Here is a 15,911-nt window from a genome sequence, read left to right as displayed (position 1 = left end):
TAGAGGAGTTTGGGGCTCTATTTTCAAATATAACAACATTCCTTTCAATCCAGATACCATAACTGACACATAGAGGGAGTTCCTTAAGATTGTCTAGAAGGTGGCTAGAGAGCTAAGGTTTCAAACTAAGATTGATGTTCTTAGTGGCCTAATTTAAGGCTTGGGGGTAGGACCATTTTAATTCCATTATTTAGTGAAAAGACATTTAATAGAGATATGATTTATGGATTCATCATAAGATTTGCAGAGAAAGCATATGTTGGGTCCTTGGAATGACCTTTTTTGGAGAGTGTCTTAGGTAGGGACTTCCCTTTCAACATGAGCCACATGAACAATTTTGTCTTTGGTGGGAAACACAATTTCCAAAGAATGTTCCCCCACCAAGGAGGATTTCCGGTTTCATGAATTTGAGATAGATATCCATATTTTACAGCATACTTCCCATGATGACTTTTGGTCCATATAAGCTGGTCTTCACTGTTAGAAGTGGTAACATTTGGGAATTTTAAAGCTTTAATATAATTTTCCTTGGAAGTTGCATCCTCTCCTTCAAGTTGGAGATCCGTAGTAAGCATTTAGGATTGCTTACCCGAATATAGGGGCTGGAGAGATACATGAGCGAGATAATTTTTCCTTTGATTAACCAGAAGATATATTAGGGAGTTTGGAAGTTAATACTAATGTAGACTGCACATCCAAGGATCCTTGCCCAAAAGAACATTTTGACCATTTCCTATTTTCGAACAAAAAACAATAATTTTTTTTTATTAAATATATTATATTTTGAAATTAAAAATTACAATTTCACGAAAATTTATATAATTTTTTAATAATAATTAACCTTTTTTAGTAAGAACTAAAAAACAAATCATATATATTTCCTCACATGATCATCATGTTCACTATCCATTTTTACATTATATAACTTTGTAACTTTCTAATGGTTAAACTTTTCATATGCACTCACCATCCCTCAGTTATTGAAATATATATATTTTTTTAACAAGAACCGTTAATGTTTTTATTCCAAAAGTGGAGCATGCTCCTATTACAATTGACAGTAGTTTTTAAAAATCTCCTACGCTTATATTCAAAAGTTTTATAAAGACTCCCTAAAATATTTAACCATATTAAAAAATTTAAATTAATAAAAAAATATAAAAAACACCTTCAAGTCGAAGTAGATCCCTTCCTATCCAAACCATATCCACAAGACTTACCGACCATCCCACACACAAAGTCTCAATCCAAATATGTCCAGTCGTGGCAAGCGTTAATAAACCCTAAACCCTTTGATGACTTATCGAGTGTACCGTACAAATAGATACCTCTGTTGTGGTTTGTAGCTTTTGGTTTCACCATGGTATTTTGTTAAAATAAGTTAATTAGTTAAAATAACTTAATTATTTAAGTACGGAGAGCCTAAAGACAATTTAGTGTATAGTTGAATGACAAGTTATTTTAGGTGAGTAACTATCTGAAAAAGGTTAAATACTTTTCACCCGGATTAATTTGCTAATTGAAAAAGGTTAAATACCTTTCACCAAATTATGTAAATTTTTGTGTGGAAAAAATGTAAAAATCATTTTTTGTGTGCTAGTTGAAAAAAGTTAAATACCCTTTAAATTTTTGTATGAATAGAAAAATCAATTTTTTTTTGGGTTTATTTGTTTGTTATCAGGAATAGAGAAATCAAATTTTTGTGTTAACACTATATTCATGGTAATCATCAAATTTTACACAAGTAATGTGAATTATTTGTGTTATTTTGAGGTGGCCTCCTCTGCCTTTCCAACAGATTTGCCAGGCTGCTCGCTCGCTGTAGCATTTGACATTCTGTAATGTAGAAAGCATTGACCTAAAGATACTAAACCCGGCAATTTTGCCTGTTTTTCAGCGAACACTGTCGCATTACAGTTTCACAACTGGGCTTGCTGGAGCTGCTCAGCCGAAGGTTCTCTACACGTTTAACAATTCGATGAGGCCGCTTGTTACCTGGGCTATTACCAAACGGTAAGGTGACTACCCCTTAGCTCTTAAAACTCGCTGATTTTATTACAGTATTCTCACATACTTAAATTCGTGTGTATCTATCTCTTCATCATGCGCAGGCTTGCCAGTTCTTCGAACCCTAGTTTACGTGCACTTATTGGTTGGAAGCCCATACAGCATTCCTTCTTTGCTGGCTACCTCAAGATCCCCTTGCCTGACAGTTTAGGGTTTCGGGAAATTTATTCGAATGGAATATTTTCCGGTGGTAATAATTTACATGACAGTTTCGGGTTTCGGGAAATTTATTCGAATGGGATATTATCCGGTGGTAATAATCTACATGAAGAGACCGGGGTTTGTAAAGTAGGGGTTTTCAGAGCAGTTTCCACAGAGGTCATGTCGAGTGAGCAAATACTCGAGGATGAGGAAGAGGAAGAAGAAGAACAGTACTCTCAGGGTTCGACGGTTGGTTTGTATAAGAGAATTTCTCGGCTGGGAGATACAAAGCGCAGTGCGGTGGAAGTTTTGGAAGGGTGGATTAGGGAAGGCAGGCGAGTCAAGAAGGCAGAAATAAAACGGATGGTCAAGGAACTCCGAAAGTTTCATCGATACAAGCATGCTTTAGAGGTTTTTCTTTATCCCACGTTCTGTATTATTTTTCACTACCTTAATCTTTTATGTTGTTATATCAACTTTTCTAAGAATGTGCTTTTCAGCAATTGAATAGGTATCATTTTGTGGGGAGTCTGATATGCGTTATCCAAACTCTTAGTTTTCTGGTAAACGATTTGTGATTGGCCTATGGTATTTTATTTATTTATTTGTTGATTCGGCAGTCCCCAAAACCTCTAGGATACCCTAAAATTGTAAAAAGTAAAAAGTAGCAGTTTTAGTGGCAGCGGTTTAACAAGACGCAGATAACTCTGAGATTCTAGGTACACTAATTTACAAGAGAGATCTGGATTGAAATTTTAAAGGCCATAATTTAGGGTTGAAAAGGAGGGGTGGAAAATTCCCAGTGATCCAAAGATTAGAAAGTGCATTTATGGAGTTAATGAACTGAACACCAACTCATCTTAAAATTTGGTAATGGTATGAATCTCACAAATTGGAGGAAGTTCCCAAAGCAAAGAAAACAAACGTAAGCCCTACTGCTATGTTCCGATTAAGCCATTAAGCCCCAAACAACAAATTTAACTGTCAAATGGAAACCATGGAATGCTAGGTGGCAAGCCTCATCAGCAAAGAAAGTAATCAAACACAAAAAAGCTACTTGTAAAACCTGCATATAATTAAGCAAATTAAAATGCCTAATGAGGATGGGCAATATATACGTACTTTAGGTATAACTCTTACTTAGAAGGCCTAAGTAATGAGCCTACCCTCTCCCTCTCCTTGTCCTAAGACTACAAATTTTCACATGAGCATAAAGATGCAAGGTAAATGTTGGTACGCCTGAGCAGGTTTGACTTGTTTGTACTTTAAACATTAAAATGGCAAAGAAGCCAAATTGCATTGGGGGATGGTTCTAGGCGGAGCAATTGGTCTAAGAAGAGCATTTGAAGATCTTATTTAAAGGAAGCTTCGTTGCATTAGATCAGGGTGCATTGTGGGCCTAAAAGTCAAATGAAAAGCATGCCTAAATCTATTTGCATTACTCTCATGACCTTTGGAGTACACAAGCTTGCCCATGTGGCATGAACTGTTCAAGTGGAGAGTGATAATGCATGATACTCTGTAGAATAATGATGCTATTATGCAATGCTCTTGCACTGAACTCATTGGCTATGTGTGGAGCTGATTTTGTGGAAAACGAAGAAGAAGAAGAAGAGGTTTATGGGGTATTTGGTTTGTTTGTTGCATCTCAAAGATAGCATGGGAGAAAACCCAACAACCCTTCTTCTAGGAGAAATTTTCTTCAACAAGGTTTACAAATCCAAATTTGTCTAGAAATTTGTGCCAAAATCCAATTGCAAATACCAATCAAACCTAGTAAATCTACCAGTCAGTCAACGTTGGTCAAACTACCCAAATGGTCAATTTTGTTAAAATTTCAACCTAGTCAACTTATCTCTTGCGGTCAACTTTGGACTTGTGGTTGACTCATGCGGTCAACTCAGACATGCGTTCAACCCCCGTGGTCAAACGGGGGGTCAAATAGTCCTTTTTTTGCGGTCAAACTGGACATATTTTTGTGGTCAAAGTCAACCTGAAATCTCAATCAAACTAGCTCAGCCAAACCTCCAGGAATCTTCTCCTTTGACTTTGCATGTGTGACTAGAATATAAGAGAATATGTGATGCTCTGAATTGGTCAAAGTGGAGGTGTGACATTTTGTATATATACTTGTCAAAATGGGTGAGGTTTGACCAAGGGTCACACCTTTCATAGTGGGGCCGACTTGAGCATTTTGAGCTTACATGATGGCTAGATTTTTTTTTTTTTTTTATTCCCATAATTTTCCTAGGCTGACTTAGGAGGCGTCTTGGCATGTGGGGGAATACCTCTCGATGCTACACAAAAAATCAACACTCCTTAGCGAGGGAGGTATTCTCCTTGGCTGCTATGTTGATGCATGTCTAAAGATAAGTCCATCTTGGAGTGGACAATGTAACTTCTCATATGCACGCCTATAGATCACTCCATCCTGGAGTAGGAAATGTGAGTATCTAGGGCCTTTTACCTCTGGTTAAGGTCCTTTATGGTTCCTTAGGTAAATGTATCAATCTCTTCTAGTCAAAGTCCTTTATGAACTAGCCAAGTCCTTTTGGCTTCTCAGGAGAGAATCTGCCTTTGGACCATTCACCCTTTGCCAAGTTCCTTTATGGCTTCTCAAGTGAATTACATCTATCTCCTTTGGTCATAGTTCTTTATGATCCAGCTAAGTCTTTCTGGCTTCTTAGGAAAAGATTTATCCAATCTTGGAATTTCCTTGGCCATTCACCTCTGGTCAAAGTTCTTTATGACCCAACCAAGTCCTTTTGGCATCTCAGGGGAATGTATCCATCTCCTCTAGTCAAAGTCCTTTATGACCCAACCTCCTTTATGACCTAGCCAAAGTCCTTTATGGCTTCAGGAGATGGTATGCTCTAATCTTGCGAAGAGATCAACCCTCCCTCTCAAAGAGGGAGACATTTTGCATCATGCCAAGCTTGTCTCTAAAGTATACAAACTTCACTCTAGAGAGAGGCTTGGTGAGAATGCTTGCAATCTCCTCATCTATGGATGGAGCTCCACTGCTCCTTTCCTCACCATTTCCTAGATGAAGTGACATGATCAAAGAGTCTTGTAAGAAGCTTCCAAAGTCATTTTGCTTCACAACTTGCGACACAGGTTGCGATACAATCTGCCTCGGCTATACCGAGTGCAATAGAAGTTTGCTTCCTTCTAAACCAGGATATCATAGCTTCACCCTGTTGATTTTTTGGATTTCCTAGACTAATAATTACTTCCAATGATTTTATCCATTAATTTATCTCATATTTATCATTAAGCAATTACACATAGAAAATCTTCAATAGTAAACGCTAATGCCAGTAAGATCAAGAAGAGATAGCCAATCATTAAGCAATTACACATTTTAAATATTCAACAATAAACAATAATGCCAGTAAGATCAAGAAGAGATAACCAAACAAGAGGACACAAAATTTACCTTAGGAAAATCCACATGGGGGAAAAACCCAACAACCTTTTCCTTAGAGAAATTTGTCCATTCAACAAGGAATACATCTGTTCTTTCTAGTCAAAATAAGAAACAAGAATAATAAGAATCAAACCCAGGTCAAACATGGTCAACCAACATAATAGTAGTCTCAGAAAATTCAGTCAGCTTGAGCCTCAGAAAATTTGTCCTTCTTTCTAGCCCTATATTAGGCCTCATATTCGTCCTTCTTTCCAGCCCTAGATTAGGCCTCAGATTAGCCTAAAATTCTGCCTCAGATTGGTTTGAATTTTGTCTTAGAAGTGATTTGAATTCTTGCTTTGTTGAGGAAGACAAATGACCTATATATAGGCATTTCAAGAGTTCGAATGGGTGTGTCCGTTCATTGGGGCCGACTTGACAAATGGAGGGGTTGACTTGACAAATGGAGGAGCCAACTTTAAATTTTGGAGGCAAATTCATGTTTTTGAAATTCAAATTTTCTTCTTATGAAGCCGACTTGAAGTACAATTTGTATCTGTCAATTTTGTAGGGCTAATACAAATTATGAAGACCAACCAAAGCTACAAAACTCCAACACTCCCTCTTAGCTAGGGAGGTATTCATAATGACTTCCACAGGTGTTCTCTTGTTGAAAAATTTCTCTAAGGAAAGGTTGAATGAGCTAGCTATGTTGATATGTCAATCCACTACCTGTTGTCATGCTCAACAAGTTGTCACTTAGAGCAATTCACCAATTACCCAAGTCGTCACTTGGACCCTGGTCAACACCCGTGACCCGTGGTGAAACCCTGGGCTATTACCATTCTTGCATGCTAATTGAATGGTATCTCTCCTTCCCGATGCCAAAGGCACTCACTTGCCTACTTGGGGAGCACTTCGGGCTTGGGATTTTCTCCCTAGCCACATTTTGTGGCCCTTGGTCAATACTTTGACCTGTTTATATTCTGACCTAGGGAGAATGTTTGCCCCTTGATGCAACAACATCAATGCTCCCTCTAACTAAGGAAAACATTCTCAACCACTCTGGCTTGTCCCTGAAGTATACAAACTTCTCAAGCTTGTCCCTGAAGTGTACAAACTTCTCAAGCTTATCCCTGAAGTATACAAACTTCACTCAGAGGCTTTGTGAGAATGTTAGCAACTTGCTCGACTGTAGAAATGCATTGGAGCCTCACTGCTCCCTTTTGTACCATGTCTTGGTACTTGATCTCAATGTGCTTTGACCTATCATCATGGTTGTCTCTTGCACCTGATCAAACAATCTTGCGAGTAGTTACCGAAGCCATACTGCTTCACAACTCGCCAAACTAGTTGCAATATACTCGACCTCTGCAGTTCTGAGTGTGACAAATGTCTGCTTCCTACCCATGAAAAACCCAAATTGAATCATCATCCTGATGTGCTCTTCTTGTCTTCAACACTCTCTGCCCAATTTGAATCTGTATATCCCTGCAGTTGTTTCCTTCACTGGAACCATCACCACAACTGCTTGACATTGAAGCAGATCTTACTGTAGCAATACGGCTACTCCCTCTGCCACTTAGCTTCTTCAAATTAGTTGTCATGGAAGTGGCCATGGACTAGCTGTCCATCATTCCAAATCTCTGAAGGATTGTGATAATATGCTTACTCTACTTTTGTCACACTTCTAGTACTAAGAAGTAATGTATCCAACGAAGATCCTTCATCTCAAACTCAGATGTCAATTCCCTCTGACATTGAAGCAGGGCCTGACTAGTCCCTCCTATTACGGAAGCATATCCTCCTGCCACTGCTGCTCCCTTTGTCACGTGGTTCCTTATGCTATTGTCAAAAATAAGTCATATAATAACAAGATCAACCAATACTCATCAAATATTCTAAGAATGCCATGCCCAATGTGTCTGTTTGTGATCGTACAAAGTTTTCTTCAGTCTGCAAGTAGGAGACTTCTTCTCATGTACCTCAAAGCCTTGAGGTAGCTCTATGCACACTACTTCTTCCTCAATTACGCCATTGAGAAAATCGATCTCTGCATCCACTTGGTGCAATTTTCAAAGCAATAGAAATGATAATAGTTCTAACAGAAGTGTACCTAATAACTGAAGCAAACATATTGTTATAGTCTTCTCCCTCTTTTTGGGAGAATCCTTGGATCTTGCTTTGTAATTCTCTATGTTATCGCATAATTGTAGATCCACTTGGAATTCATCATTGACTTTCCTCAAATCTCGACACAGTCTTCATTATGGCATCCTTCAAACTTGCCGGCCTACCTGCTCCCTGTAAACTAGGAGCTCTTCCGGTCATCAGGCATGGTTCTAGATGTCAATACAACTTCTCCTTCCTGAACACAAATCACTTGGGGAGAATCCTCTTGTTGCAAGCTTTGCTTCGTTCTTCCCAATGCTTTCATCTGCTACCAAACCCTTGGTAGCCTTTACAATGTCCCTGCAACCCTCACTAGGAGGCCATGAAAGAATTGATTATAACCAAGCAAAAGGAACAAAGACAAGAGTAAAATAACAATAATAATAATCAAGGAAGAGATACAAGGTATTTATCTTTTGAGGATAGAGGGGAAATTGTTAGCTCCCTGTTGATCCTTGCCATCATGCAGAAGTCATCCATCTGTAAAGTATTTTATGGAGGGTCTATTATGTGGAGTATGCTGCTGTAGATTCTGAGTTATGTATGCTACTATGTTTAATGAGCTAACATTGGCTATGTTGCAGGGAATGCTATAAATGTTAATCATATTGTTACTGCCATGTACTATTGTATATGAGCTCTATCTTGAAACTCGATCCTTGAGTGTCTCTTTGATTTCGTGCCCTTTTTTAAATTTTGATACCTTAGCTTCGATACCATGTTGAGAAATATAGGGCATTAGTATTAGGTGATTTCTCTTCGATTATTAACTGCTTGCGAATGCTTTTTACTTCTTAAGATTAGAATCTTCTTCTTTTTAGATTATTAGTGTTCTTCATCAAACAATAACCGAAGCATGAGCATAAATAGACAAGAGACACAGAATTTAGGCTATCAGCCAGGGCCAAAACCTCTCACTCTTTTAGAGGAAAACCCGCACAAATTCTTCTTATAGAGATTCCAATTGACTAATACCAAGACCAAGACCTCTGACCTATTAGCCACTCCAAGACCAATACTTAAGGCCTCTTCCACCTTCTCATTCACTTTCTCACGGTTCCTTCTCCTTCAGATTTTGTACCATATGAGATCACTGTAGTCATGAGATGACATCGAACTGAGATCACTGTAAAGATACGAATCATAGTCACACCGAGACCTTCTTCATGCAATAACCCTGAGACCTAGTCACACACTTTGACCTTCTTCCCGAGTGGCACCGATCTCTCCTTTGTTGTGAGACAGAGTACCAAGGTCTTTGCTGTGATATAACATTGAGACAGTGAGGAGACATCACTGTAGTATCACCGAAACTTTCTCTGCTCCAATCCGCAATATTACCTCTGCAATTAGACCGAAACAGAGAGAGACCCTTCTTGTGATTGTTCCAAACCTTGATCACTGTAGTCTCACTGTATTTCTCCTTGCTGTACTGAATTTATCTACTGCATTTGATCACCGAAAAACTCAGAGACATCTGAACTGTTGACTGTGATTTTTCTTCCGAAATTACAGAGATATATGCGAGCTTCTGACTGTCCGAAATGTGAAGACCCTAGCCACGTATATATAGTAGTTCGTCCTATATTTTAAGCCGACATGTGCATCGAATAGATGTGTCTTTATTCAAGTGAGCTGACGTGATCTTTTACTTCATCTGGAGGGCAACATGAAGAGAAGGACTTGTGATTGTTGTTGGAGGGCTTTATAGACTCATATACATTTGACACATGCTCAAGAAGAGTTCTTCATACATGACATTAATTCTTTTTACAATTCTTAAGGGCTCACAATGAGAGCCATCTAAAATAAAACCTCTTGCTCTTGAAACCCATGAAGCAAGGCATTACAATAATAATTTTTATTTTCTTCTTTTCATCATTTACCAAAGTCATAATTGCATGTCATTATGAAGACCGAACCTAGTTATACTTTTCAACACAAGGAACACATCGCCTATCAAAACCTGACATTAGGTTGTCATGCGTAAGGTGGTCTACACTTGTTGCAAAAAGTTCCACAACTTGAGAGAGTAAATATACAATAATAATATCAATATAAATTTTGGGTTAATGAGCATGGGTGCATGTACCTAATGACCTCTAAAAGTAATCTTGTTCACACTTTGTGATGTAGGCTGCCAACAAGGCTTCAATCGCTTTAAGTGAAATCCATAAACACTAATTCATCTATTTCTGTGATCTATTAAAATACCAAGTATGTTTATTAATCTACACGACATGACCATTAGATCCAAAAGTGGCTATCAGTTGTGTCCCTCATAGGCTAACTTCCATTTAAAAGTGAATCACACTCCAAATGCAAGGAAGAAGTAACGGAATACCTTGCAAAACAATATTCAGAAACCAGAAATAGAATGAGGGGCCTCACCTTCCAAATTCAACATTATGGTCACCTTAAACTCCTTCCAATTCACATATGTGCAGAGCTTCCACATAATTATCAGTGGAACCTTCACATAGACGTTGAAATAAGCTCATAAATAAGTCATTTGATCCTCCTTTGCTTTTTTAATTTGCTATAGAAATGGCACCTAGACAAGTTCAATGCTAAGGACTCTATGGTAGTTGACTTTGTGATAAGATTAGAGCTACAAAGACGTGATTTCAGGTTCTTCAAGAGGGCATTTAGGTACTTATTGTAAGTCATTAGTCAATAAACAAAATGTTTTCAATCATTCTTTCTTTCATCTATGTAATTGATTCACTTATAAGCACTTGTTTTTATTTGCAATCTATAGAAACATAATAGTGATGGATTGGATTATTACATTGATTAGTGAAATTAAACAAATATATGCAAGAAACAAATTTCCCATCAAGTTTAGACTTTATATAAACTTGATCTACCATTGATCACAGTGCAATGCAAGGGTCTTGACACAACTTGCAATGTTATTTTTATTTAACGAAAGTTTTCAATAATGAACAAGCAACCTCAAAAGTTTTGAGAGTAGGTGGGATAATGAGATATTCATTGTTAATTTTGTCAACGGTGGTGAGTACTGGACCTTTGAGATGTTTTCATTGTGGGATGGGGTGGTGACATGGGAGTTAACATCTCAGAAATGCCTATGGATGACATTGAATTATTGGCTTTAGCATTGAATTGTACAAATAAGTTATAACTAATGAAAATGCCCCGATACATAACGACGACATTTTATTTGCTTGTATTCCAATTAAGAAATGAGTGGCTATTTCATGATTTCTAACATCACATCCTCCTATAACATGTCTACTCGCATTTACCCCAACTAGAAGACCTTTTGAAATATTCATTTTCCATCCAAAAAAACAAAATCCCGTGATCTTTGAACAATATAACCAACCTGATTCACTCAGAGTTTCAATTTCCCCTGCTTTGGGGGTATGCTAGTGATATTACCATTTGGTGTTCGGTCTTTAAAAAAACAAAAAAGCAATGATAAGAAGAAGCATATTTATTTAAAATTGATGTTATAATGGTTCAACAAAAATGCAATGATAAGAAGAAGCATATTCAAATACACTTTTATTTAAAATTGATGTCATAATGGTTCACAGTTGGAAGATTAGATCATTGCAGTTACTCTTTGCTGATATCCAAGATGTCAAGAAATAGTGAAAAGACATTTATAGCGAAAAGACTAAAGTCTTATTGGTGGGAATTAGATTTGTCACTTTTAATACTTAAGAGATCTTTGTAGTATGTTTTTAATTTTAATGTTTTTTAATCAATCTTCAAAATGTTTTCTGGGTGATGACATTAGCTGCCTTCTTTCGGTGATGTTTTCGAATCCATCGTGGACGTCTACAAAATCAGGGCATGGAGGGAGTTGTTAGGGTGCATCGACCTATTAATTGGGAATGTTTTCTTTGCTTTCTGAAAATATTATATTTCTATGTTGCATAAAACTTCTAGGAATCTGACGTTTTGAGCTGTACCCCTACTTGAAACTTCGAAGCTTGTTCGAAACTCAACCATCATGTAATTATCTATGAGAGTTAATATAGACTTGTTTTTCCTTCTAAATTGTCATCTATGGGTCTTATTCCCAATGTTCCACGGGGATGCGCCCCCCAAGGTGGGGGATGCGCTTCCTCACTCCCCCATGCTCCCGGGACGGGGAAATTCCTAGGGAAACGTTTCCCCACGACCCCTTTTTTGGGAAAACTCGGGGAAACTTCAAGGGGGACTTTTTTTGGTGATGAAACACGTCCCCTGCGTCCCCCCAGATTTTTTTGCTAATAACAATTAAAAACATAAAAAATTACAAAAAGTACAAATTTTAATATAATTAAAAAATGAAAATAAAAACTAAAGGATAAATTAAAACTTTAAAACATAATCATTCACATTTCTCATTAACCCTACAATTTTACCTTGCCGCTCGACATTTTCCTTCTACTATTGTTCAACATTTTACCTTGTTGACCGAGATTTTCCTGCTGCCGCCGCTCGACATTTTCCACCTGCAATTTGTTGTGATTCAGATTTACCATAGATTGGGGGCTTGAGACATTTGGAGCTGTGATTTTCATTTTGTGACTTGGAGCCACCAGATTGGAGCTACGATTTATTATTTAGTACTTTTTGAGAAATTTACTAGTATTTCACTACGTTGTATGTTTACTTTTAGTTTAGTATTCTATGGCTGTTTTAGACTTAAATATAATGTCATTGTCATGAATAATTTACTTTTGATGTGCATTGTGTAATTTCAATTATCAAATGATTAATTTAATTTAGATGCACTTTGCATAATATTAATGCCCATTGCCAAATGATGAATTTAGATGGAACATTGCATAATGTCAAATGATGGATTCGATTTAGTAATTTACCTTTAGAATAACAATTTTACATGGATGATTGATCAAATGATAATTATGATTCATAATAGTCTAATACAAAATGATTGTCATATTTAAATGTACATTTCATAACTATGAAGATTTACTATTTATTAACTTAGTTACTGTCATATTGTTGGATATATATTTTTTTTAATTAATTAATTTTTATTTTTATATATTAAATTTTTAATAATTTTATAATTTTTATGACTCTGACGTCCCCCGTTTCCTTGAAATATCCCTAAATTTTGGGGTGTTTTATATACGTTCCCATTGTGCGTATCTCCACTCCCACATTTCCCCGTCCTGGAAACTCGGTGGAACATTGTTTATTAAGTTATTCCCTTTTTTCTTGCAAGATAATGTGTTATTCACTTATATATATATATATATATATATATATCGTTTCAGCCATTTCTATTTTTGGTTGGTGATGTTTCTAAACATACCCGTTTCAGAAACTCTGAAACGTTTTGGCATTTTGTGCAACTTAGTTATATTTTCTTATGCATATTGCATATGTAAAGTTTAAATTGTCTCTCCATTGAATGGGATTGGGATGTCCCCAAAATTACAGGGATGGAGGGGTTTATACAATGTGTTATTCACTTATATATATATAACGTTTCAGCCGTTTCTATTTTTGGGAGGTGATGTTTCTAAACATAACTGTTTCAGAAACGCTGAAACGTTTTGGCGTTTCGTGCAACTTAGTTATATTTGCTTATGCATATTGCATATGTAAAGTTTAAATTGTCTCTCCATTGAATGGGATTGGGATGTCCCCATAATTACAGGGATGGAGGGGTTTATGGTGCTGCATCAATGTAACACGGCAATGCAGTGTCTTGTGCTACATCGATGCACTGCTGCAACTCCCTCTGCACCCAGATTTTGGTTACGCACTTGATGGATTACACAGAATATGCAAGGAAATAGAATCCATATAATGACAACCATACTGTAGATGTCTTAGTTGATGAGTGATAATGAAAGAATCTGTTTTTCCTTTGTGAATATTCTATCCTCTTATTCTTGATAGCTAAAACATGTATCAGTATCATGTATGGTTAGTTCTGTAAAGTGTTGTGGCATCATTTGAATTAGGAAGGACCAACAGGCTAGCTCTAAATTCACCTAAAGCTCAAAAGGGATGTTAAGGTGAAATTCAGGGTTAGTCATAGAAACTGTGATGGCCTTGCTTCTTTTGTTTTTCAAATTTCAATTTAGTAACTATGCTGTCAATCACAAAATGACTGTAATGAAAATAGATACCGCTTTCAGTTTTCTGTATTTTAAAATGCTCTGTTTTGAATGTTGATGATTGTGTTCCACTTATTTCCAGATTTATTGTTTGTATCTTCACATAATTCGATCTCTTTGGCTGTTATTAATATTTGATTGATTTCTCTATATTGTCTTTATTGCGGTTTTGCAGATTTTTGAGTGGATGGGCCAAAACTTTTCATTCTCTTCAGGTGAACGTGCTATCCACTTAGACTTGATAGCAAAAGTGCATGGCATTTCTAGTGCTGAAAATTACTTTGCAAATCTCCCTGCTATTGAAAAGAATCATCAAACTTATTCTGCAATTTTGAACTGTTACGTAAAAGAGAAAAATATTGAAAAATCAGAAGCGACAATGGAAAAAATGAAGTACTTGGGATTTGCTAACAATCCACTTCCTTATAATGAAATGATGACACTTTACATGAACATGGAGCAATTTGAAAAGGTGCCTCTGGTGATCCAAGGAATGAAGAAAAAATGCATCTCACTGGATGCATATTCTTATAGCATTTGGATGAAAAGTTATGCGGCTTTGTCACACATGGATCGAGTGGAAGGGGTGTTGATTGAACTGGAGCTTGATGATAATATAGATCCAGATTGGAATATTTACAGCACTGTAGCAAGCATTTATATAAAGGCCCAAGTCTTTGACAAAGCAGAATCTGCTTTGAAAAAATTGGAGAAGAAAATGATAGAAGTGGAAGTTAAGACGAAACGAAAGTATAGAGTTGCTTATGATCACCTAATTAGTTTGTATGGTAGCCTAGGGAATAAAGATGAAGTATACAGAATTTGGCAATCTTATGAATTGGCATTTCCTATGTCAACAAACAGAAGCTATATATGCTTGGTTTCTTCATTGGTAAGGATGGGGGATCTTGAGGGAGCTGAGGCTTTTGTTAAAAAATGGTTATCTGTGAAATCATTTGATGATATCAGAGTATCCAATATCCTTCTTGGTGCTTATACCAGACAAGGGTATTTGCAAAAAGCAGAAGTCTTCCTTCAGCATATTATGAAGAATGGGGGCAAACCAAATGCCATTACCTGGGAAATCCTTGCTGAGGGCTATATACAGAGTGAACAAGTTCACAAGGCTATGGAGGCAATGACAAGATCTCTATCACTTGGACAAAATCATTGGCAGCCAAAGTCTGAAAATGTGCTCGAAATTTTAAGACATTTTGAGAAGCAAGGTGATGTTAAAAGTGCAGAGGAATTTTTGAAGACTCTGAGAGGGGTGAAATTTGTGAGCACAGAAATTTACAACTCTTTGCTTCGCACATATCTTCGTGTTGATAAAGTTCCTTCCAGAATATCAGAACTTATGATGGAAGATAATGTCATTCCTGATGAAGAAACGGACACCCTTCTCAAACAAACGAATGAATCTTAAGAAGAGTCGGGCTTTTCAAATTCTTGCAGGCACGTGGACCATTACTTGGAGAAACTGACAGGCATCGCAGACAAGGCAATTGTTCTTCAGAAGTTCTGGGTTCTGCTGAAATATTTATGCGTGAAAGAGAGGTTGCAAGCAAAACAAATGGTTTGCAGAGGCTTCGGTGTCTAAGCCTTGTCTTTTTCCTAGAAGTATGTGTAAAAGAAGCCCACTTTAACATCGGCTTAAATGTACCATAATCACGGTGAAACACAAATAAAGGCTGAAGTTGTCGTGTGACGCAGCTGTGAAATTTTAATCCAGTAGGGTGAACTCTATCCGCTTGTCTCCACTATACTGTGGCTGACATCAGCCCCACTTATTTTCTCGAGGCTCTTATGGATGTAACACTGCTTCGAAAAACTATAGTATCTCTGGAAGCATTGCTGATTACCTGAGGATTGTGGTACTGACATACAGTTTTACGATTGTAAGCATTGTCATGAGTGAATTTGAATGCTGTCTAGTTTTTGGTTCTTCTCTTTACATAAATTTAAGCTGGAGAATACTTGATTTCTGAAAGCTAGTTTAA

At 37.0% G+C, this 15,911-nt stretch overlaps 1 protein-coding gene across 1 annotated transcript; it reads left to right on the top strand.

The window, feature by feature from the left end:
- Positions 1 to 1,709: 1,709 nt before the first annotated feature.
- Positions 1,710 to 15,911, top strand: LOC149150564 (large ribosomal subunit protein mL101 (rPPR4)-like). Its single transcript, XM_089437907.1, has 3 exons — positions 1,710 to 2,013; positions 2,112 to 2,619; positions 14,087 to 15,911. The coding sequence occupies exons 1-3, from the start codon at positions 1,979 to 1,981 to the stop codon at positions 15,335 to 15,337; spliced, it is 1,794 nt and encodes a 597-aa protein (XP_089294033.1). The 5' UTR covers positions 1,710 to 1,978; the 3' UTR covers positions 15,338 to 15,911.

This window comes from Pinus tabuliformis, chromosome 9, assembly GCF_031772625.1.
Source record: "Pinus tabuliformis cultivar Carrire ecotype Pingquan chromosome 9, CPIR1, whole genome shotgun sequence".
NCBI classification, from domain to species: Eukaryota; Viridiplantae; Streptophyta; class Pinopsida; order Pinales; family Pinaceae; genus Pinus; species Pinus tabuliformis.
The sequence above is the reverse complement of the archived record's forward strand: the minus strand, read 5'-3'. Positions and strand labels throughout refer to the sequence as shown.

Excerpts from the sequence above, each read along its gene's own strand:
- LOC149150564 (XM_089437907.1), top strand. The coding sequence starts at position 1,979 with ATGAGGCCGCTTGTTACCTGGGCTATTACCAAACG. Across the intron at positions 2,014-2,111 it reads ACCTGGGCTATTACCAAACG|GCTTGCCAGTTCTTCGAACC; the intron begins GTAAGGTGACTA and ends CATCATGCGCAG. Across the intron at positions 2,620-14,086 it reads GATACAAGCATGCTTTAGAG|ATTTTTGAGTGGATGGGCCA; the intron begins GTTTTTCTTTAT and ends GCGGTTTTGCAG.